The following is a 25,921-nucleotide window of genomic DNA, read 5'->3' as shown; positions in this document are numbered from 1 at the left end:
TGATTAAAGTTTTATAGTTCTCAGCATGTAAGTCCATTACCTCCTTGGTCAGGTGTATTCCGAGGTATTTGATTTTATGGGGTGAAATTTTAAAAGGTATCGTATTTTTGTATTCCTTTTCTAATGTTTCATTGCTGGTATACAAAGAAATGCAACTGACTTCTGAATGTTAATCTTATATCCTGCTACTTTGCTGAATTTATTAATCAGTTCAGTTAGTTTTGGGGTTGAGTCCTTAGGGTTATCTAGGTATAGTATCATGTCATCTGCATACAGTGACAGTTTGATCTCTTCTCTTCCTATATGGATGCCTTTTATTTCTTTGGTTTGTCTAATTGCTGTGGCTAGGACTTCCAAAACTATGTTGAAGAGCAGTGGTGAGAGTGGGCATCCCTGTCTTGTTCCAGATTTGAGTGAGAAGGCTTTCAGTTTTTCCCCATTGAGGATTATATTTGCTGTGGGTTTATCATAAATGGCTTTGTTTATGTTCAGGAATGTTCCCTCTATACCCACTTTGGTGAGGGTCTTGATCATGAATGGATGTTGGACTTTGTCAAATGCTTTTTCTGCATCTATTGAGATGATCATATGATTTTTGATTTTTTTTTTTGTTAATGTGGTGTATGATGCTGATTGATTTGCATATGTTGAACCATCCTTGTGAACCTGGGATGAACCCAACCTGGTCATGGTGTATCATTTTTTTGGTATGTTGTTGGATTCGGTTGGCTAAGATTTTGTTGAGAATTTTTGCATCTATATTCATCAATGATATTGGGCGATAGTTTTCTTTTTTGGTGGTATCTCTGCCTGGTTTTGGAATGAGGGTGATGGTGGCCTCATAGAATGTCTTTGGGAGTATTCCTTCTTCTTCAACCTTTTGAAAGAGCTTAAGGAGGATGGGCACCAATTCCTCTTTATATGTTTGATAGAATTCACCTGTGAAGCCATCTGGTCCTGGACTTTTATTTGTAGGGAGTGATTTTATGACCTCTTCAATTTCATTTCTAGTGATCGGTCTGTTCAGTTGGTCTGTTTCTGCTTGATTCAGTTTTGGCAGGCTGTAAGATTCTAGAAAATTGTCCATTTCTTCCAGATTGTCAAACTTGTTGCCATACAGTTGTTCATAGTATTCTCTTATGGTTTTTTGTATTTCTGCTGTATCCATTGTGATTTCTCCTTTTTCATGTATAATTTTGGTGATTTGGGTTCTTTCTCTCCTCTTTTGAGTGAGTCTGGCCAGGGGTTTGTCAATTTTGTTCACCTTTTCAAAGAACCAGCTCTTGGTTTTATTAATTTTCTCTATTGTTTTTTGAGTCTCTATTTTATTGATTTCTTCTTTGGTCTTTATAATTTCCTTCCTTCTGCTGACTTTAGGTCTTTTTTGTTCTTCTTTTTCTAATTCGTTTAGGTGGAGGGTTAAGTTGTCAATTTGGGATCTTTCTTCTTTTTTGAGAAAGGCCTGGATTGCTATAAATTTCCCTCTGAGCAATGCTTTCACAGCATCCCATAGATTTTGAGAGGTTGTGTCTTCATTATCATTTGTTTCCAGGTAGTTTTTAATTTCCTTCTTGATTTCCTCATTGACCCATTGGTTTTTTAGTAGCATGTTGTTGAGTCTCCATGTAGTAGGGTTTTTTCTCTTTCCTTTTCCCGTGGTTGATTTCTAATTTCATGGCATTGTGGTCAGAGAAGATACTTGAGATAATTTCTATGCTCCTAAATTTATTGAGATTTGCTTTGTGTTCCAATATGTGGTCGATTCTTGAGAATGTTCCATGAGCATTTGAGAAGAATGTGTATTCTGCTTTTTTTGGATGTAGTGTCCTGAAGATATCAATGAAGTCTAACTTTTCTATTGTTTCCATTAGGATCTCTGTTGCTTTATTGGTTTTCTGTCTAGAGGATCTGTCCATTGATGTGAGGGGGGTATTTAGGTCTCCTACTATGATTGTATTCTCATCAATATCTCCCTTTATGTCTGTTAATATTTGTTGTATGTATCTGGGTGCTCCTAAATTTGGGCATATATGTTGATGATAGTAACATCCTCTCCTTGGATGGATCCCTTAATCGTTAAATAGTGTCCTTCTTTGTCTTTCTTTATGTCTTTTGTTTTAAAGTCTATTTTGTCTGATATGAGCATTGCGACTCCTGCTTTTCTGTCATGTCTATTGGCGTGAAATATTTTTCCCCACCCTTTCACTTTCAATCTATATGTATCTTTTGTCCTAAGGTGAGTTTCTTGTAGGCAGCATATTGAAGGTTTTTGCCTTTTTATCCACTCAGCCACCCTGTGTCTTTTGATTGGGGCATTCAGTCCATTGACATTTAAGGTGATAATTGATAGATGATTATTTATTGCCATTTGAACCTCATGTTCCAGTTGATTCTATGGTTCTCCATTCTTCCTTTCTTTTTTTTTTTTTTTTTTTTTTTTTTTTGGTTGGATGGTCTCCTGTTATTATCTGCTTGAGTGTATTTTTTTTTCATTTTTTGCAAATGCAATATTTGGTTTTGGCTTGTGGTTGCCCTGTTTTTTAAGTATGCTAACCCCTTCCCATAATTGTGTGTTTTAGCCTGATGGTCCTGTAAGTTCAAACACTTCATTACTGTATTAAAATTAAGCAGAGAAACATACAAACAAACAAACAAAAAGGGTTATTTACTTCCTAACATCCCTTGCCCACATTTTATGGTTTTGATGACTCTTTTTTATTTTTTTATTTTTAATTTTATTTTGTTTGATGCATGTTCATGATTAAATCTGTATGCTGGCTTATTTGAGTGACTGCTCTCTGATTGCGGTTTCCTCTTCTTCTTCTTCCTCTTCTTCTTCTTTTTTCTTTTCTTTTTTCTTCCCTTTCCTTCCTTTCTTTTTGGTTTAGAGAAGCCCTTTCAATATTTCTTTAACCTGGGTTTTGTGTTGCTGTATTCTTTAAGTTTTTGTTTGTTGGGAAAAATTTTTATTTCCCCTTCTATTTTAAATGATATTCTTGCTGGATAGAGTATTCTAGGTTGCATATTTGTTCCTTGTAGCACTTTAAATATCTCTTGCCATTCCCTCCTGGCCTGTAGTGTTTCTGTAGAGAAATCTGCTGATATTCGTATGGGGGTTCCCTTGTAGGTAATATTCTGTTTGTGTATCTATTTTGTATAGAGTCATTTGTATCTGCAAATGCCAAACCCTTAATTTACCCCTCCCCCACCCCCTTTTCTCTTTGGTGACCATATGTTTTTATTCTATGTTTATGAGTCTATTTTTGTTTTACAATTATGTTCATTTGTACCATATTTTAGACTACACATTTAACTGATATTATGTGGTATCTGTCTTGCTCTTTATGGCTTACTAACTTAGGATGATAAGTTCTAGGTCCATCCATGTTGCTACAAATGGCATGATTTCATTCTCTTTTTATAGCAGGGTAATATTCCATTGGGTATATATGCCACACCTTCTTTAATCAATGTTAATGGACATTTAGGTTGCTTTCTTATCTTGGCTATTGCAAAGAGTCCTGCTATGAACACTGGAGTGCATTTATCTTTTTGAATTAGAGTTTTGTCCAGACATATGCCTAGGAGTGGGACTGCTAGATCATATGGTGACTCTGTTTTCAGTTTGTTAAGGAACCTCCATACTGGGGGTAGTGGCTGTTGTTGTTGTTACTGAGAAAAGCAAGAAGGCCAAAATGTACTCTGGAAATTTTAACACATTCTAGAAACTTACAGATCAAGCCAGCAGAGATTAACCCCCAAAAAAATGTGCACAGGAAAAAGATAATGTGCATTTGTTGGTATGTACACACTTAATATTCATAAAAACCATCATCCTCTAAATACTGGCACAGCTCAGGGTCATCTCCAGCCCATTGCCTCCCTTTTAAAAAATTTCACTGGAAAATAATTGACTCACATGTTGTGTTAATTTCAGGTGGTATATTGGGTTTCTCTTAAGAGAAGTTCATTTTCTCATAGTTCTGGAGGTTAGACATCCACGATGAAGGTGTTGGCTGTTATGATTTCTTCAAAGGCCTCACTCCTCAACTGGCAGATGGCTATCTTCTTACCATGCCCTCATGTTGTCTTCCCTCCATACTCTCACCTAGCCGTATACACTCTTCATAAATTTACAGTGCACCATGAGGTTTCTAGCTATGACTCATGCTTTTCCATTTGGTTAAGGTGCTCTTCTCCTAAACTTCCTTCAGGACCCATGTCCCATGTCACTTCCTCTTTAAGATCTTCACAGGCAATAGAATCTTGCCCTCTCTGGGTTTCCTCAGAATGATCTTCATTCTTTAGCTGAAGCATGGAACACTGTGAATCATAATTCTCCATTTAATTATTTTTCTGCTCTGCTAAAATGTGCACTTTTGAAGGGAAGGCCCAGTCCTTGACATCTTGGTACATACTGAGCAAGACCCAAAGCAGGCATCAAAAGCCATCAATGGCATGAAGGTTACTCTATGGCCAGAGACGAGGCACACACTGTAGCCATGGAGAACCAGTTTCCAAGGCCTAGGATCATGAGTGGAGGAAGATCATGGTGCTCTGGGACCACTGCAGAACATCCGGCCACACTCCCAAGGAATCTTGATACTACAGTTGATGGCAAGTCCTGACCCTTTCAAACTAGAGGAAATGTCCTGTTCCTATAAAAATCATCACACCCTCTTCTCTTACTTTGCTCTTTTATGTTTAGAATGTTACTTATGCTATGTTACGCCTCACTCTATGGTACGAGTGACCAGAAAGCAGGCAGTTTCCCCTCTGGTCTCATGAGCAGCCTGTGCTTTTCTCTCACACCACACTACTCTTCCTGGATTACAGTGATGTGTTTACTAATCTGCTTCCCTAACTAGGATGTGAACTGGTTTGTTGCCCCTTCAGTGCTTGTGAAGAGCTGTAACCCCAGAGCTCAGCCTGGGGACTGAGAGACATTACAGCAAATACTCAAAAGTTGTGGACTTATATGCCTTTCTTATGTCAGGCAAGGAAACCCTAAATGAGTTTCACTTGCTAAGAGGAGCTCTTGGGGAGCTCAGGGATCTATTGAAGAGGTAGGATTCAATTCATCTGTTTTCTAGCCTTTTCATTTTGGCAGAACTGGGTCACTTTCCCAGACTTCCGATGCTGGGAGTGTATGATGATGGGGTGGAAAGTGCATGACATTGGGACTGGTGCTCAGGATCATGGACAAAAAGCAATTCCACCAGCTCCAGACTGAGCACCATTGAGTTCCAACCATGCCCTGAAAGGTACCTTGTCCCCTAAAGTGCCTAAGGCAATTAATGTTCGTTACCTGTTGAGAAAGGCATGAAGTAGTCACTCTTCTTAAAGTTGCCACTCTCATCCAGGAAGTGGCCAGGGTCAAACACCTCTGGGTTGGGGAATTCTTGGTCATCATTTAGCACAGAAGTCAGTGATGTTAATACAGTCGTGCCCTAGGATGGAAATGAAGATAAACTTTGTTACAAAGAAGTCATGGAGCTGGAAGAAATGTTGCAAATCATTTAGTCCAATCTTTCAATCTATAGTTGAGGGGTCCCAGGTCTACATAAGGGCAATGGCAATCCCAGGCAGACAAGCCAAGTGCAAAAGAGGGATGAGCTTAACATCAGTGGCAATGAGGTTACTCAAGTGGCCTCCAAAAGCATTTGAAAGACTGAGTATGCAGTCACTTGTGTGCTGATATCCGAATCCCCTTTTATTTATCACAATGTTTGGACACTGTTCTCTGTCCCACCCTTTGCTCTATTGCATTATTTTAGTTTTACACACATCTCATGTGCTGATTATGGTTTAAAATGGAAGCCTGTGTTGGCTCTTGAAAAGTCAGATGTGTTTGGAAACTGTTTACAGGGCTTTTGAAAGGAGAGGTCTGATCTGATTAAAAATAACAAAGGGTAAATCCATACAGACAGAAACAGATCAGAAGTTTTCAGAGGATGGAGGGACGGAGGACTGGGCAATGAGTGCTTACTGCGTGAGGCATTTCCTTTTGGAGGGATGAAAATGCTCTGGTATTAGAGAGTAGCTATGGATGCACAACATTGTGAAGGCACTATGTTGCAGTGAATTGTCCACTTTAAGACAGCTAAAATGGAAATTTTCATGTTATGTGTATTTTATCACAATAAAAAGAAAATTTGCCCAGGAGGAAAAATAACTTTGTAGATAATATTATAAATACACTATCAACTACTGAGTATTTATCTTGGGATGCAAATTTGTTTCTCTCCATTTAAAAATGTGGGGGAACACTTCATTAAGGATGAATTCTAGGTTTAAAAAAGTGAGGTGATCAAATTGGAAAAATTATCTATTTCCAACAGTTCAGGTTAAAAATCTTCAATTAATGCTACCCTTGTTGGAGGAATGATTTAGGAAACAGTGTATTCACAAGTTCTTTAAAGTACTATGCCACAGACATTTTTATTAGTCATCTGTGAGAACTAGAACCTCACAAAAGCAGCAATATGCACACACATCCTTAATAACAGATTACCTTAGCATCACCAATAACGGGATAAATTGGCATTACATGTCTTCAGCCAAACTGTGATGCAGTAGGACATACACATATGTAATTTTCTTGCGAAATACACAGAACTGGAATCTAATCTCAAGGAAACAACCACACATGGCCAGACTGAGGAACATTAAACATAATAATTGTCCCAGGTTTTCAAAACTGTAAATGTACTGAAATGAATTAAAGGAACAGGGTCTCTTCTTGAAATGAAGGGACTAAAGGCACAGATAATTAAATTAAATGCCTATGCCTTGATTGGATACTAGATATCCTCTAAAGAAAAAAAAACAAGCTTTACAAGATATTTTAGGATAACTAAGAACATGTAATTAGAGCATATATATGAGATAAAATTATTGTATAGATGATAATTCCTTTAGTGTGAAGGCTTTATTGCTATGTAGATAAAGGCCTTGTTCAGATACATACTGATGTACTTGTGTTAAGTATAATAGAAGACTCATAGACATGCAGTTAAAATGTAGATACACATACAAATTTCATTTATATTATATACATCCATTTTATGTTTAAATACTACTTAAATTTTAAAATATTTTTAATTCAAAACTGGGGGTAATTCCATACTTTATCATATTAAAGGTCTATAATTTTACTTTTAAAATTATTGCCTTGTATATTTTAAAACAAATAATACAGAGAGTTTCCATCAGGGCACAGTGGGTTAAGAATTCAATTGTAGTAGCTCAGGTGACCATGGAGGTACAGGTTCAACCCCTGGCCTGGCACAGGGAGTGAAAGGATTTGGCATTGTTGCAGTTGCTGTGTAGGTCTCAGCTGAGGCTTATATTCAGTTCTTTTGCTGGGAAATGCCATATGCCACAGGTGAAGTCATTAAAAAAATACAAATAAAAATTAGGAGGTCCCGTCATGGCTCATTAGTTAACAAACACAACTAGTACCCATGAGGACACTGGTTCAATTCCTGGCCTCACTCTGTGAGTCAAGGATCCATTGTTACCATAAGCTGTGGTCTAGGTGGCAGATGCAGCTCAGATCCTGCATTGCTGTGGTTTTGGGAAAGTCCAGCAGCTGCAGGTCCAATTTGACCCCTAGCCTGGCAACTTCCATGTTATGTGGGTAAGCCTTTCAAAAAGACAGAAATACAATACAATTAAGAATAATAATAATGATAATACAGGAAACTATTACTTTAAGATTTTAAAAAGCAGGTATATTTTCAGCCAAAGGTTCCGGGACAAGTAGATATCCATAAAGAAAGAAATGAAGTACAATCACGACTTCACATCATAAGTACACATAAACTTTCAAGGGATCATAGGCCTAAATATACAAGTAAAAAACTTATTAAAAGCACAAGTATTTTAATAACACATGCTGGAAAAGAAATATGACACAAAAAGCACAAGTCATAAAAGAAATAATGAATAAACTGGACCCCATCAAAATTATAAATGTCTGCTCTCTGAAAGACATTCTTAGACATCAAAAACAGAAAGAAAAAGATACACACTGGGAGTAAAGACCTGCAACACTTAGGCACAATAAACAGATTGCATACAAAAATACAGAAAGAACTGTAATAAGTAAATAATAACAGTCCAATAAAATAGGACCATTATAATTTAAGAAAGCACTTTACCTATGAACACACATGAATAACCAGTCATTACATGAAAAGAAGCCAGGAAGTTTCCTTGTGCTGCAACAGGTTAAGGATCTAGCGTTGTCAATGAAGCAGCTAGGGCTGCCACTATTGTGCAGGTTTCATCCCTGGCCCTGGAACTTCCACATGCCACAGGATCAGCCAAAAAGAAAAGCAAAGAAGCCACATATCATCACTCACTGAGAAAACAGAAGTAACACAAAATGTAATATCACTAAACAACCGCTGCAGTGTCTTAAAATTTAAGACCACTAAAAACAATGAGAGGAGCAGCTGGAACACTCAGGTGTTGCTAGTGTGGGAATGTAAAAGGTCACAGCCATACAGAAAACAGTTTGGCACATTTTTCAATAAAGTTAAATATTTAAGCCACAACTCCATTCCTCAATATTTACCCGAAAGGAATGAAAGCTTAGGTCGGCATGAAAACCTACATGCAATTATTTGTAGCATCTTTATTCAAAGAGCCCAAAACTGGAAATAACCCAAATATAAATCAATTAGTAAATGAATAAACAATTTTCTTTACTCCATATGATGGACTGCCCATCAATAAAAAGGAATAAACTAATGACACATGCAATAACAAAGATAAATCTCAAACATAGTCTGCCACATAAAAAAGAGACAAAGGCATGAGTTAATTACAGGTTATTTCCTTTGTGTCACCTTCTATTATATTGCACTCTTGAACAGGCAAATCTGTAGGCCAAAAACAGACAAGTGGTTACCACCAGCTAGAATTAGGGGAAATGCATCAGCTGCAAAAGAAGAATAAGAGAACTTTTGGAGGTGAGGACAATGTTTTATTTTAGTTGTGATGATAGTTCACATATTATTCAAAACTCTTTAGACTCTACTATTACAAAGGTGAATTTTCTTTGACATAGCTTATATCTCAAGTAAAAAATTGAGGAATATATTAAGTCACCAAAAGTATATATGGTGAAAAGGAAATCAAATCTAATGATACAAACCCCTTTAGACTTTCCAAACATAACCATTCCCACCAACTAGTTATATGTCCTTCTAGAGATATTAAGCATATCTGGCAGATAATCCTACATACATTTATGCCACTTACCACTTTCTTCTTTTTCTTAACCCAATGACAAGCATCTACTAGATCTTGATTTTTTCTTCAATAAAATGATTTGGATATTGTCCCATATCAACATACATACATCTGCCTTCTTCAAGTGACATAATGTAAATGCACCATTACACTACTGATGAATATTTAGATAAGTCAAGATTTTTTTTTTCCTTTTGCCTTTTTAGGGACACACCCACAGAAAATGGAGATTCCCAGTCTTGAGGTCCAATCATAGCTGTAGCTGCCAGCCTATGCCACAGCCACAGCAATGCCAGATCCGAGCCATGTCTGCCACCTACAGCACAGCTCACCACAGCGCCAGATCCTCAAACCACTAGGTGAGGCCAGGGATCGAATCCACAGCCTCATGGTTCCTAGTCGGATTCATTTCTGCTGCACCACAACAGGAACTCCATCAAGATATTTTTTTATCACAAGTAACAATGCAAGGATGAATTTTTTGGACATTCCTTCTTTAGCATTTGCAGTAGATACCAAGAATTTTAATTACAGCTTTATAATATGCCATATCTTATTTTGAATAGATATGGCTATTAATACATATGGCTGAATTGTCCTCCAAAAAAAGATGTACTTATTTATAATCCTGCCAGTGGCACTTGAAAGTCCTCACATACAATAGCCTCACCAATACAATGTTTTCTTAGCATCTGACTTCATCTCTCTGATAGATGAAAATTGTGTCTTAAACTTTTTACCTTGTATTTTGCATATGTTACCTGATTTAATTCTTGCCACATTTTATTTAAGTAAATAAGGTTAGCATTAACAAATGTTCACACATGTCTTTACCAGGACATGAATATTTACACAAAGTAGTATAAATAAGGACTTTAAATAGTTCAAGTGAGTTTCTGACCATCAAATGAAATTGCACCAAACTTATATTGGTTTTAGTTTTCCAAGTTTTTTTATTTTTTTGTCTTTTGTCTTTTTAGGGCCACACCCATGGCATATGGAGATACCTAGACTTGGGGTCTAATCAGAGCTGTGGCGGCCAGCCTACACCACAGCCACAGCAATACCAGATCTGAACCATGTCTGCGACCTACACCACAGCTCATGGCAATGCCAGAGCCCTAATCCAATGCGTGAGGCCAGGGATTGAACCTGCCACCTCATGGTTCCTCATCAGATTCATTTCCACTGTGCCAAAATGGGAACAGCAATTTTCCAAGTTTTTAGTGCTGCATAATTAAGGATGAGGGATTTCTAAACTCATGATATAGGGGGAAAAATTAAAAACCAAAAAGACCTTAGATCTAACACAGTAGCCTTGAGTGATCCATGGCTACTTATATTTAAATTAAAGCTAAATATCCTGCTGTATAGCACTGGGAACTAACTCTAGTCACTTGTGATGGAGCATAATGTGAGAAGAAGACTATATATATATGCGTGTGTGTGTATGACTGGGTCACTTTGCTGTATAGCAGCAAGTTGACAGAACACTGTAAACCAACTACAATGGAAAACATTACAATCATTTAAAAAGATAAATTAAAGCTACATAAAAGGAAATAACGTTTAAAGTTCAGTTCCTCAATTGCACTAATCACATTTTAAGCACTCACTAGGCAATGTGGTTCGTGGCTACCACATGGGACATCAGAGATGCTCAGAATTCCCTCTTCCCAGAAGATAGCAGCAGTAATTTCAATCTTAATAAACTTACAACCCTTTTCCCTTCAAAGTAGAATGTCTAGTTATCTGATTTTTATACATAATAAGATAATATATGCAGGCGTCAAATGGGAGTAGCTTGTAGGATACCAGCTAGGAAATCTGAAACAGAAACCATGTGTTAGAAAGCAGAGGAAAGCTGCTGACAAAAATTAGGCTCAAGATTCCAGAGCTGGAAGAAACCTGGAAAGGTAAACCAGCATCTACAATCAACTTTTGATTGTGTTAATATCTAATTCAGAAACAGGAGGTGTTATGTAATTCTGTCTGCCTAGTGGAGGAAGGAGGAATGCTTTTGGGAAGAAGATAAACATCATCTGAGAAAGCATTTTTTTTCTAACGTAATATCTTAGCTTAGGCAAACTAATTAGGCATGGGAAAGATTATCAAGTGAACACAAAAAGAAGAGAGAAGGGGTAATTATATATGTTTGTGTGTGTGTGTGTATGGTTATATATGGAAAATTACCCACCTACTTTTTGAGGCCTACAGTACCTTGATATCAAAAGGCTGAGAAAAAATGCAGACTCATCTCTTCTGATATAAATACAAAAGTTCTCAATAAAATGTAGCAAACCAAATCCAGCTATGTGTATGTGACAGAGACAGACACAGAGAGAGCAAAGACAAAATATATGCCATATAAATAGATACATAAAATCCATTTGATGAAATTGATACACATTTATGAAAAAAAATTATAGATTGCCAAGATTGGGGGAGAGGGAGAAATGATGAGTTGCTAACCAGTGGGTACAAACAAACACCTAGTAATACAAGATAAGTTCTCGAGATCTGCTATATAACATGCCTACAGTTAACAATAATATATTGTACATTTAAAATCTGCTAGGATTTTAGTAAATTTAAGTAAATCTAAATTTTAAATATTATTCAAAATAATAATAATTAAAAATAATAAAATCTGTATTCTCAAAACAAGAAAATTACATTTTGTTTTAGTTTTCTTAATTAGGAAAGTATCAAATCACTAAAATCTCTGTCAGAAGGGAGAAGTAGGAGTAGTTCCTAACTCCTTCAATAAGGCCATCATTACCCTAATCCCAAGACCAGACAAAGATATTGAAAGGAAGGAAAACAATAGGACAATGGCTCTCAGGAACATACATGTAAAAATCCTCAACAAATAGTAGCCAATCCAATCCAATAATGTATAAAAAGAACCATATACCACAAGCCAGTGATACTTATCCCATGTATGCAAGGCTAGTTGTACACCTGAAAACCAATTAATGTAATCCATTACATCAACAAGACAAAGAAGAAAAATCAGAAAAGAAGAAGGAAGAAGAAGAAAAATCAAAGATGAAAAATCAGCCCACATGCTGATTATCAATAGATACAGAAAAAAAAATTTAACAAAATATAACACCCATTCATGATAAAAATTCTCAGTGAACTAGGGATAAAGGGCAACTGTCACAACTTGATAAAGAATATCCAGAACAAACACACCTAGAGCTAACATCCAATTTATTGAGAAACCCAAAGCTCTCCCACCAAGAACAGGAATCAGACAAGAAGGTCCCATCTCACCACTGTTTTTCCATGTCATATTAGAAGTCTTAGCTAAAGCAATAAGACAATAAAAGGAAATAAAAGGTATACAGACTGGGGAAAAATTAATGAAACTGTCTTAGTTTGCAGGTGGCATGATCATCTACGCATAAAATCCAAAAGAAATGAAAACCTTTTTCTGAAACTGATAAGGGAGTATACCATGATTGCAAGATTCAAAGTTAACACATGAAAAAATTCAACTGTTTTCATATATACCAGCATGGAACAACAAGGAATTAAAATTAAAAGCATAATGCCACTTACATCAGCAGTGAAAAAATGAAAATAGTTGTAAATCTAACATAATAAGTATAACATCTACATGAGGAAGATCACAAAATGCTGACAAATAAAATAAAAAAAAATAAAATGTATGGAAACTTTCCATGTTCATGGACAGAAAGACTTCATGCTGTCAAAATGTTAGCTTTTCTCAACTTATTCCGGGAGTTCCCATCGTGGCTCAGTGGTTAACGAATCCAACTAGGAATCATGAGGTTTCTGGTTCAATCCCTGGCCTCACTCAATGGGTCAAGGATCATGCATTGCTGTGAGCTGTGTTGTAGGCTGCAGATACAGCTCAGATCCCATGTTGCTATGGCTGTCGTGTAAACTGGCAGTGCACCTCTGATTTGACCCCTAGCCTGTGAACCTCCATATGCCATGGGTGTGGCCCTAGAAAAGATACAAAAAAAAAGACAACATGTTACCTCTTCTCAACTTATTCAATCAGTTAAACGCAATCTCGACCAAAATCCCAGAAAATTATTATGACGATAATGACAAACTGATCCTAATGTCTATATGGAGAGGCAAACGATTCAGAATAACCAATTCAATATTAAAGTAGAAAGTTAGAGAACCAATACTACCCAAATTCAAGAGTTAATTTAAAGCTACACAAATCAAAACAACTGTAGTATTGATACAAGAATAATGAAGATCAATGGGACAGAATATAGAGTTCAGAAACAGACCAACATAAATATAACTGACTGATCTTTGACACAAAGGAGCAGATGGCAATACAATGTAGTAAGCCAGTTTTTCAAAAATGTTGCTAAACATCTGAATGCCTGCAAGCAAAAAAAAGAAAAAAAAAGGATATGAAGGACATTGTACACTTCACAAAATTAACTCAAAATGAATCATAGATTTAAATATAAAATGCAAATCTATAAACTCCCAGAAGAAACACAGGAGAAAATCTAAATGACCTCAGGCTTGGCAGTGACTTTTCAGAGGCAACATCAAAGGCACAATTTATGAAAGAAAGAATTGATAAAGTAGGCTTCGTTAAATTAAAAGTTTCTGCTCTGTAAGAGACATTTTAAAGAGAATGAAGGACTTCCAGGCGTGGCACAGTGGAAACAGATCTGACTAGGAACCATGAGGTTGCAGGTTTGATCCCCAGCCTCGTTCAGTGGATTAAGGATCTGGCGTTGCAATGAGCAGTAGTGTAGGTTGCAGGAGCAGCTTGGATCTGGCATTGCTGTGGCTGCGGCCTAGGCTGGCAGCTGTAGCTCTGACTGCACCCCTAGCCTGGGAACCTCCATTTGCTGTGGGTGTGGCTCTCAAAAAAGCAAAAAAAAAAATTAAAAAAAACAAAGTCCATAAAGAAAGTCAAAAAAGGACATTATTTAATGATAAAAGAATCAACAAGAGGATATTACACTTGTCAATATATATGATCCTAACATAAGATCATCCAAATACATTTAATGAATATTAAGAGACATAAAAGGAGAATTCCTGGGAATACAATAATACTAGGAGACATTAACACCCCATTCACGTCAATGGGCAATTGCTCCAGACAGAAAATCAATAAGGCAACACAGATCCTAAATGACACAATTAATTGATACTTTCAGGACATGACATCCAAAAAACTCAGAATATACATTCTTCTCAAGTGCACACGGAATATTCTCAAGGAGAGGCCACATACTGGGACAAAAAAACTAACCTCAACAAATTTAAGAGTATAGAAATTATTTCAACTATCTTCTCTGATCACAATGGCATGAAACTAGAAATCAACCATCAGGAAAAGAAATGAGAGAAAAGCTGACTACATGGACATGAAACAACAGGCTTCTAAAAAACCAGTGGGTCAATGAGAAAATCAGAAGGATCATTTCAAAATGCCCCAAGACAAATGGCATTGAAAACATGACCATACAAAATCTATGGATGTCTCTACACCAAACACTCTCTGACATAAGCCACAGCAATATCATCTCAGATCCACCTCCTAGAGTAATGACAATAAAAACAAAAATCAACACATGGGACTTCCTTAAACTTAAAAGTTTCTACATGGCAAAGGAAACCCTAAACAAAACAAAAAGGCAACCCACAGAATGGGAGAAAATCTTTGCAAATGAAGCAACTGCCAAGGGATTCATCTCCCAAATTTAGAAACACCTCTTGCAGCTCAACACCAAAAAAACAAAAAACCCCTAAAAAAATAAGCAGAAGATATACACAGACAATTCTCCAAAGAAGACATATGGATGGCCAAAAAAACACATGAAAAGATGTTCAACATCACTCATTATTAGAGAAATGCAAATCAAAACTATGAGGTACCACCTTACACCGGCCAGAATGGCCATCATCAAAAAGTCTACAGACAATAAGTGCAGAAGAGGGTGTGGAGAAAAAGGAACCCTATCACATTGTTGGTGGGAATGTAAATTGGTGCAATCACTGTGGAAACCAGTATGGAGATGCCTCAGAAAACTCAAAATAGAATCACCATTTGATACAGTGATCCCACGCCTGGCTATCTATCCAGAGAAAACCATGATTCAAAAAGATGCATGTACTCCAATGTTCAATGCAGCACTATTTTCAACAGCCAAGACACGGGAACAACCTAAATGTCCATTGACAGAGGAGTGGCTAAGAAGACCAGATACACATACACAATGGAGTATTACACGTGCATTAAAAGGAACGAAATAATGGCATTTGCAGCAACATGGATGCACCGAGAAATCATCATGCTAAGTGAAGCTAGTCAGTAAGACACCAACATCATATGCTATCACTTACATGTGGAATCCAAAAAAGGACACAATGAACTTCTTTGCAGAACAGATACTGCCTCACAGACTTTGAAACACTTATGGTTTCAAAAGGAGACAGGTTGGGGTTTGGGGGGTGGCCTGGGGGTTTGGGATAGTAATGCTATAGAATTGGGTTGTGATGATTGTTTTACGACTATAAATGTATTAAAATTTACTGAGTAATTAAAAAAAAGTCTATGCATGCCTCAAAAGCAGTTCTTACAGGGAGGTTCATAGCGATATAGGCTTTCCTCAAAAAACCTAAAGTTAGCAGAAGGAAAGAAACCATAAAGATCAAAGAGGAAATCATTAAAGAGAGATTCAGAAAATAGAAAAAAAATCAATAAAACCAAGAGCTGGTTCTTTGAAAGGGTAAACAAAATTGACAAGCCTCTGGACAGACTAACCAAGAAGAGGAGAAAAAGAACTCAAACAAACAACATGAGAAATGAAAAAGGAGAAATGTCAACAGATAAGCAGAAATACAAAAAAAAAAAAAATAAGAGAGTGATATGCTCTCAAATTTGACAAACTAGAAGACATGGACAACTTTCCAGAGACAATACCAAATCAAGGAAGTATAGAACAATTGAACAGAACTTGAACTGAATATGTAATAAACATACTCCCTACAAACAAATGTCCAAGACCAGATAGCTTCACAGTCAAATTGTTTTCTTTTCTTTTTTTTTTTTGGTCATTTTGTCTTTTCTAGGGCCACACCTGTGTCACATGGAGGTTCCCAAGCTAGGGGTCTAATCAGAGCTACAGCTGCCAGCCTACACTGCAGGCACAACAATGCCAGACCCAAGCCTTTACAGGCAAATTCTACCAAATGTACAAAGGAGAACTTGTACCCATCCTTCTTAAACTTTTCCAAAAGATTGAAGATGGAACACTCCCAAAGACATTATATGAAGCCACCATCACCCTAATACCAAAACCAGACAAAGGTACTAGAAAACAAAATCATAGGCCAATATCTTTAAGAATATAGATGGAAAAATTCTCAACAGAATTTCAACCAACCCAATCCAAAAATACATAAGAAAGATCACACATCATGACCAAGTGGGATTCATCCCAAGTCCACAAGGATGTTTCAACATATACAAACAATCACTGTCTATACCACAGTAAGAAAACTCAAAAACTGCATGACCATCTTCATAGTTGCAGAAAAAGCTTTTGACAAAATCCAACATACATTCATGATTAAAAACTCTTACCAAAATGGGTATAGAGGGAACATATCTTAACATAATAAAAGCCGCTTGTGACAAACACACTGCCAATATAACCCTCAATGGAGAAAAGCTGAAAGCCTTCCCACTAAAATCGGGAATAAAACAAGGATGCCCAATCTCACCACTTTTATTCCACATGGTATTGGAAGTCCTAGCCATAGTAATCAGACAAACAAAATGAATAAAATCTTTCCAAAGTGGAAGAGAACAGGTAAAACTGTCACTCTATGCAGATGATATGATACTATACATTGAAAGGACTCCACACATAAACTACTTGAACCGATCAATGATTTCAGTAAGTAGCAGGATATAATATCAAAATTCAGAAATCAGTTGCATTTCTGTACACTAACAGTGAAATAAATACTGGAAAAGTAATATAAAATTACAATACTTCTTAAAAATCGCCACCCAAACAATTAAATGCCTAGGAATAAACCTGACCAAGGAAGTGAAAGACTTATGTGCTGATAAGTATAATTCACTACTGAAGGTAATTAAAGAGGATTCATAGAAATGGAAAGATATTCTATGGTCCTGGACTGGAAGAATTAATACTGTTAAAATGGTCATACTACCCAAAGAAATCTACAGATTTAACGCAATCCCTATCAAATGACCCATGAAATTCTTCACAGAACTAGAACAAATAATCCAAAAATGTATATGGAACCATAAAAGATCCAGAATTGCCAAAGCAATCCTGAGGAAAAAGAAACCAAGCAGGATTCTCCCAGACTTCAGACAATATTACAAAGCTACAGTAATCAAGATTGCGTGGTACTGGTATATAGATCAAATGGAACAGAAGAGAGAACCCAGAGATAAACCTAGACACCTAGGGTCAATGAATATTGAATAAAGGAGGCAAGAATATAAAACAGGAAAAAAAACAGTCTCTTCAGCCAGTGGTGCTGGAAAAACTGGACAGCTACATGTAAATCAATGAAATTAGAAAATGCCCTCACACCATGCACAACAACAAACTCAGAATGGCTTAAAGACTTAAACATGGAGTTATCATTGTGGCTCGGAAGTAACAAAAATGACTGGTATCTATGAGGGTTCAATCCCTGACTCCTCTCAGTGGGTTAAGGATTTGGCATTGCCATGAGCTACAACGGAGGTTGCAGACATGGCTCAGATCTGGCTTTGCTATGGCTTTGGTGTAGGCTGGCAGCTGCAGCTCCAATTCAACCTGTAGCCTGGGAACTTCCATATGCTGCAGGTGTGGCCCTAGAAAGACAACAACAACAAAAAAGACTGATACACAAGACAAAACACCTTAAAATTCCATACAACACCATCAAAGTCCTAGAAGAGCCATGAGCTGTGGTGTGGATCACAAACATGGCTCGGATCTGGCGTGGCTATGGCTGTGGTGTAGGCCAGCAACAGTAGCGCCACTTCAACCCATATCCTGGGAATCTCCATATGTCCCCTAAAAAGCAAAAAAACAAAACAAACAAAGAAACAGAAACTCCTAGAAGAGAACACAGGGAAAACTTTCTCTGACATCAACTGTACAAATGTTTTCTTAGGTCCGTCTCCCAAACAAAGCATTAGAAATTAAAACAAAATAAACCAAAGGACCTAATCAAACTTACAAGCTTTTGCACAGCAAAGGAAACCATTTAAAAAACCCAAAAGAAAACCTAAGGAATGGGAGAAAATAGTTGCAAATGATGTAACCTACAAAGGCTTAATCTCCAAAACATACAAATAACTCACACAATCAACAGCAAAAAACCAAACCCAATTGAAAAAGGAGCAGAGGACCTAAACAGACAATTTTACCAATATGCAAAGGAAAAAATGCTCAACATCACTAATTATCAATGAAATGCATATCAAAACTACAATGTCATACTACCTTACACCAGTCAGAATGGCTATCATGAATAGACTACAAAGAAATGCTGAAGAGGCTGTGGAGAAAACAGAACCCTCTTACATTGTTGGTGGGAATGTAAATTGGTACAACCACTATGGAAAACAGTATGGAGGTTCCTCAGAAAACAAAAATATACAACTACCACATGATCCAGCAATCCCACTCTTGGGCATGTATCCCGAAGAAACTTTCCTTGCAAAAGACACATGCACCCACATGTTCACTGCAGTACTATTCACAATAGCCAAGACACGGAAACAACCCAAATGTCCATTGACAGATGAAGGGATCAAGAAGATGTGGTACAGATACACAATGGAATACTACTCAGCCATTAAAAAAGTACAAAATAATGCCATTTGCAGCAACATGGATGCAACTCGAGGCTCTCCTACTAAGTGAAGAAAGTCAGAGGGAGAAAGACAATACCATATGATATCACTTACACGTGGAATGTAAAAAATCGAACAAGTGAACCCATTTACAGAACAGAAACAGACTCACGGACATGGAAAGCATACTTGTGGCTGCCAAGGGGGAGGGCAAGGGAGAGTGATGGACCTGGAGTTTGGGATTATTAGATGCAAAGTACTACATCTAGATTGGATAAGCATGGGGTCCTGCTCTACAGCACAGGGAACTATATCTATCACTTCTGATAGAACATGATGGAGGATAATATGAGAAAAGAGTGTATGTATGTTATGGCTGGGTCACTTTGCTATACAGCAGAAATTAACAGAACATTGTAAACCAAATATAATAATAAAAAATAATATTTAAAAAAGAATAAAAAATAAAAACTCATAGCCACAAATGACAAATACCAAAAAACCCATCAACCCACCACACATACGATTTTTGCAATTCTCTCATCTACTGAATTGAAACCATACTGTGAACATGGGAATTTTAAGAGCATTGAGCTCACTGGAACAAATCTTACCTTGGGGATGAGGTAGTTTCTGAATTTAATGTCCCTGGTCACTGTGTGAGGCAGGCCAATGGGGACCAGGTCAATGTATCTCTGGATCTCATGCACCACGGCATCTGTGTAGGGCATGTGGATTCTGTCCTGCATGCAAGGACTTCGGTGTCTCTCAATCACGGAGTCAATCTCTTTCTGCACTTTGGCTGATAAGACACAAGTAAGACTGATGGAAAAAGAGCTATACCATATTAGCATACCAATTCAGGGATACATGGAGCTCTACCAAGGTGTCCCAACATCATTACAAACATCACTCACATGCTCAGAAGTACATCTAGACACAGAGACTGAGTTGTCTATTTATAGGTACAAGTGACTTTCACACAAGGCAGGCTTTGAGATCAATCTATACACACCTACATATCAGCATAAGGATTAATACAAATAGAAATAATAAAATGCTTCAAAGATAAATAGGTATTTGCACTCCCATGTTCACTGCAACACTACTCACAACAACCAAGATACAGAAACAACCTAAGTGTCTGTCAATGGATAAAGAGATAAAGAAAAGACGATGTATATAGAGAATATTATGCGGCCAATAAAGATGAAAATTCTGCTTTTTGCAGCAACACGAATGAACCTGGATGATATTATGCTAAGCAAAGTAAGCCAGACTCAAACAGACAAAAACTGCATGATCTAACTTTTATGTGGAATCTAAATAAGTCAAACCCGGAGTTCCTGTCATGGCTCGCAGAAACAAATCTACCTAGTATCCATGAGAATGCAGGTTCAATCCCTGGCCTCACTCAGTGGGTTAAGGATCCGGTGTTGCGGTGAGCTCTGGTGTAGGTCACAGACATGGCTCAGACCTGGCATTTCTGCGGCTGAGGTGTAGGCAGGTGGCTGCAGCTCCAATTCAACTCCTAGCCTGGGAACCTTGGTATGCCATAGGTGCGGCCCTAAAAGGACCAAAATAAAATGAAAAATAAAAAAGTCAAACTCATAGAAACAAAGAAGGAAGTGGGTGGTTGTCAGAGGCTGGGGGAGGAGAAAATGGGGAAATGTCAGTCAAAGGATACAAACTTTCAGTTATAAGATCAACAAGTTCTGGGATCTAATTACGACATGGTGACTATAGTTAACTATGCTGTATTACATCCTTGAAGTTTGCTTAGAGTCGTTAATAAGCTTGATTGTGGAAATCATTTCATAATTTGTCCATATATGAAATCATCTCTTTGTACGCCTTAAATATATAAATTTGTATTTGTTAATTATATTTCAATAAAACTGGAAAAAATAAAGTTGCTTAAAAAGGGATAAAACTCTTTTAGGCATATCTTCTCTCTAAATAGCATATTTTTTTTCTGAGTCTAATCTTTTTTTTTTTTTTTTGGCTTTTTGCTATTTCTTTGGGCCAATCCCGCTGCATATGGAGGTTCCCAGGCTAGGGGTGGAATCGGAGCTGTAGCCGCCAGCCTATGCCAGAGCCACAGCAACGTGGGATCCGAGCCGCGTCTGCAACCTACACCACAGCTCACGGGCCATGCCGGATCCTTAACCCACTGAGCAAGGGCAGGGACTGAACCGCAACCTCATGGTTCCTTGTCAGATTCGTTAACCACTGCGCCACGATGGGAACTCCGAGTCTAATCTTTTAAAATACCTCCCAGACTGGTTGCGGGTTCGGTCCCTGCCCTTGCTCAGTGGGTTAACGATCCGGCATTGCTGTGAGCTGTGGTGTAGGTTGCAGACGTGGCTCGGATCCCGCGTTGCTGTGGCTCTGGCTTAGGCTGGCGGCTACAGCTCCGATTTGACCCCTAGCCTGGGAACCTCCATATGCTGCAGGAGCGGCCCAAAGAAATAGCAAAAAGACAATAAATAAATAAATAAATAAATAAATAAAATACCTCCCAGACTGTGGAAATTTTCTCAGGCTTTCTCACCAAATTTCTAGAATTTTTGCTGTACCTCAACAAATATAGTTCTCTACCCTACCCTAGCATTAGAAGGCTGCATATTAAGAATGAGGCAAGATTTCTTCAGAACACATACATACTATTCCAAGTGGACTCTTCTCAGAGTTTCCCTCATGGCTCAGTGGTTAATGAATCCGACTAAGAACCATGAGTTTGCAGGTTGGATCCCTGCCCTTGGTCACTGGGTTAAGGAACTGGCATTGCCATGAGCTGTGGCTCAGATCTGGTGTGGCTGTGGCTGTGGCATAGGATTGGGGGCCATACCTCCAATTAGACCCCTAGCCTGGGAGTCTCCATATACTGCCAGTGTGGTCCAAAAAAACAAAAACAAACAAACAATAAAGACAAAGACAAGCAAAGAGGACTCTTCTCAAGAAAACTAATATTCAATCCTAGGCCAATTTTTGCTGGCCATGCCTGCTGCAAATCCCTTCTCATTAAGTCCAGACATTTATCCAGAATTTTTTTTTTAATTTTATTTATTTTTTTTTGTCTTTTTGCTATTTCTTGGGCCGCTCCCGCGGCATATGGAGGTTCCCAGGCTAGGGGTCCAATCGGAGCTGTAGCCACCAGCCTACGCCAGAGCCACAGCAACGCAGGATCCGAGCCGCGTCTGCAACCTACACCACAGCTCACGGCAACGCCGGATCGTTAACCCACTGAGCAAGGGCAGGGATCAAACCCGCAACCTCAGGGTTCCTAGTCGGATTCGTTAACCACTGCGCCACGACAGGAACTCCTATCCAGAATTTTTATTTATGAAATCCATTCCTTTAGTGACTTTGCTATTTCTCATGCTGAATTTCCTGTTTTCATTCTTCCTCCCCTGTTGCACCAACTTGTCTTCTTTTTATCCTTTTCTTAATATTTGGACAACTTGTAGTTGGTGGCACAGAAATTTCAAAAATAAAGCATCTCTAATGAAATAACATGGAGGCCTCTCTCCATGTCTTCCCAACCGCTCTGCTGAAATCACCCCGCCCACCATGTTGGTCATACCTGTGACATCTGGGTGCTTTAGCAGCAGGAGGAGCCCATATCTCAGAGTGGTGCTCGTTGTCTCTGTCCCAGCTTCAAACAAGTCAGATATAGTGGCTATCAAGTTTTCAAAAGTAAACGCCATCTGGTGATTGTGTTTTTCCTAGCAATGATTAGATGTGATTATCTGATACTTTGCCAGCATGTATACTTGCAACCAATCCAAAATAACGCACTGTTAAAGTTAAGTAAACCAATCTGAAATTCCCTCCCCTATGACTTATTGCAAATATTTGAAGCTCTACATCAAACTTCAGGACAGACAGGAAGCCCACCCAGCTTTAACTCTTCCTTCTCATTCTCCCACATGCTGTGTGAAGTGATCACATCCACCTTCCTTTTATGGCTCAACACTCTGTATTTCTCACTTGTTTGTATTCCATCTCACCTGAGATGTACATCTGCTTTCTCCTCAGGGGGCCTATTAGTATCTAACAAATAGGGTTCAGGTATTTAAACATTCGACTTTATTTAATTTTTTTTTGGACATGCCCATGGCATGTAGAAGTTCCCAGGCCAGAGACTAAACCCATTCCACAGTAGCGACCTGAGTCACCCCAGTGACAACATGACCTTAACACTAGACCACGAGGAAACACCAACAAGTCAATTTTAAACCTACCATGGTGCTCAGTTCAGATCCATGTACACATAAGCATCTGAAGTGCTGGTCAAATGATGGAAGATAATACAAGGAAAAGAATGCATATGTGTATATGTGTGAGTGTTTCTGTACAGCAGAAATTGGCACAACAGTGTAAATCAATAATATGTTAATTAAAAGATAAATTAAAAAAAACCATAAAGTGCCAGTTAAGAATTTCTTGCCTCACCATTTAAACTTTCCTAATAAGTACAGAACTAGTCCATGTACCAAAAAAATTTAGCCAAGCAGATAATCAATCTGTCATTAACATTTTACCTGTTCCATCTTGATCAGGAAACAATCAATGAAGTCCCGAGGGTCGTTAACATCCAGGGATGCTTGATGTTCCTTTACTTTCTCCAAAATATAGCTTTTTACATAAGCAGAATTTTTAAGCACTTTGTTATGACTCCCTGGGAGATAGTCAATCAGAGCAGGGAAATTACTGCAGACCTTAAAGATTAAAAAATACATTTAGTAATCTAAAAATATATCTTGAAGACATATATACCATAGGCCAAGCCTGTTTAAAAACTGAGATGATCACAAAATGCTCTCTATCTTCAGGGGGAGCCTTTTACATTGTACCCATAAAGTAATTATTGAGAGTTCCCATTGTAGCTCAGCAGGGTAAGAACAAACTGGTATCCATGAGTGTGGGGGCTTGATCCCTGGCCTCACTCGGTGAGTTAAAGATCCCACTTTGCCGCAAAGCTCTGGTGTAGGTTGTAGAGGTGGCTCAGTTCCAGTGCTGCTCTGGCTGTGGCATAGGCCAACAGCTGTAGATCTGATTCAACACCTAGCTCGCGACCTTCCATGTGCTGCTGGTGTGGCCCTAAAAACTATTTTTCAAAGTGATTCTCTATGCTGATAGAGATATTTCAGGGGGACACTCTGACTAGATGATGAAAGTTGATAAGTCATTTCCTATACTCATATATCAAACATATGATATTAAAACATCTGCATGTCAATTCTCTCAGTTTTTACATTAACTCTTCCCTACAACCTTGAAATACAGAATGAGATGAATAACTATGATTCACATTTTACACATAAGGAAACAGGTTGAGAAAGTTTGGGTAACCTGATATAGAACACAAAGCCACTCCCTGCTATTTTTACTATTATCAAGCAGCCTCCGAAACAGAATTACTATTTTGATAACTCAGGGGGATGCAAATATGACATGAAAATCAACTCAGCATTTTATCGATAAAGGACCTATGCACCAGAGCAGGTAAATGACTTTTCAAAGATCATGTGACTTTATTTCGGTAGAGTACATTGGCTCAGCACAGGGCAAATCTGTGGTGTCTAGTTAAGGCTCATACACCCTAAAACCAATTCTGTCATCCCAATCCCAATTACCTTGTCAGCCATGTTCCCAACTAGCTACACCCTTGCACTAGTCAGTGTTCCCTGGTAGCATCTGTATTCACAAACAGTCTCTTCCTTGAAAGACTGATTCTCCTTCCTAAATTAGGGTACTTATGCGAAGGAATGTGACGAAGAAATCACTAAGGGTCATTGGAGGACAAGCCTTGTGGGCAATGGAAGCCTTTCAGGAAGGGTCTGGCTGACCACTGAGGGCTATGGCCATGCTTTTGGGCCGTCATCAAAGAAGATTATGGAAGCTGGACTTGGAGGAGTAGAGGAAAAACCACAGCCAGAGGGTGAATAGGCTTGAATTCCAGCTCTATATTCAGGCATTTCCTTTCTCGTCTATAAAACAAAGGCTCTGTCATCTTTCTCAAACATGCACTCCATGACACTATGCTATGAATGATGCTAAGGCACGACTGTGATGTTCAAACATTCACTGCACAGAATAACATCAGCAAGAATGGTGTAGTAGACAGCTCTCAAGGTCAATCCCCCCCTAAAACATGTCAGAAAATCAAGCAAACACTGTCACAATCAACTTGTCAGAACTTGTCAGAAACACAAAGGTTTACAGCTATCACAGGAATGCTGAAGTGAGAAACAGACAACTTTAAATGGCAAGAAAGATTTGTGGCTTTTGTCTGCCACTTGTCCCACCTCCCTCCCCAGCTTGGCAGTGGTCCCAACAAGGGCGGCTTGCGGAATGGGAGCTTGGTTCCTGGTTCCATAGAAACCAAAACAGTCCTCACTCACAAAGAATTGTGTGTCTGTGTTCTGCCCTCTCTGAGGCCACCTGCAAGGCTGACACAGCCCCTTGCTTTTGTTTCTGCTAACTTAAAACTCAGGGTTGGAAATGCAGCAGGGATGTTGTGCAAACCTAGCAAGATGAATGAATAAAAACCTGAAACCACTGGGGGCAAACAATTACACTTAAGGCATAGGAGACAGCATCCAACCCAGCCCCTGCAAAGGGAGGGCCTTGGGAAATTAGGACATTCAAAAGCACCCGCGTGAACTGAGGAAATTAGAAAGCTAAGCACAAAAAGTCCTGAGATGACACTAGCTTTCACCTCTGCCTGATCTCTAAGCTCAGTACAGCACTAGGGGAAGACCAAGAGAGAGTCCAAAACAGCCTGGCTGA

General features: G+C 38.3%; 1 protein-coding gene across 1 annotated transcript in view; it reads right to left on the bottom strand.

Moving 5' to 3' along the window:
* The window catches only part of CYP2C297 (cytochrome P450 family 2 subfamily C member 297), a 44,523-nt gene that overhangs the window by 3,905 nt on the left and 14,697 nt on the right, over positions 1-25,921 (bottom strand). Inside the window, exons 5-8 of the mRNA XM_021074019.2 lie at positions 23,671-23,847; positions 22,710-22,851; positions 19,738-19,925; positions 5,309-5,450 (exon numbers count right to left, since the gene is read on the bottom strand). Of these exons, the coding sequence (XP_020929678.2) occupies positions 5,309-5,450; positions 19,738-19,925; positions 22,710-22,851; positions 23,671-23,847 (649 nt within the window). The remainder of the gene's footprint in view (positions 1-5,308; positions 5,451-19,737; positions 19,926-22,709; positions 22,852-23,670; positions 23,848-25,921) is intronic.

This window comes from Sus scrofa, chromosome 14 (genome assembly GCF_054392235.1).
Source record: "Sus scrofa isolate SSC_HxYL_T2T_F1_AM1 chromosome 14, Sscrofa_HxYL_maternal_Yorkshire_Landrace_v2.0, whole genome shotgun sequence".
Lineage (NCBI taxonomy): Eukaryota > Metazoa > Chordata > Mammalia > Artiodactyla > Suidae > Sus > Sus scrofa.
This window is presented reverse-complemented; position numbering and strand designations above follow the sequence as displayed.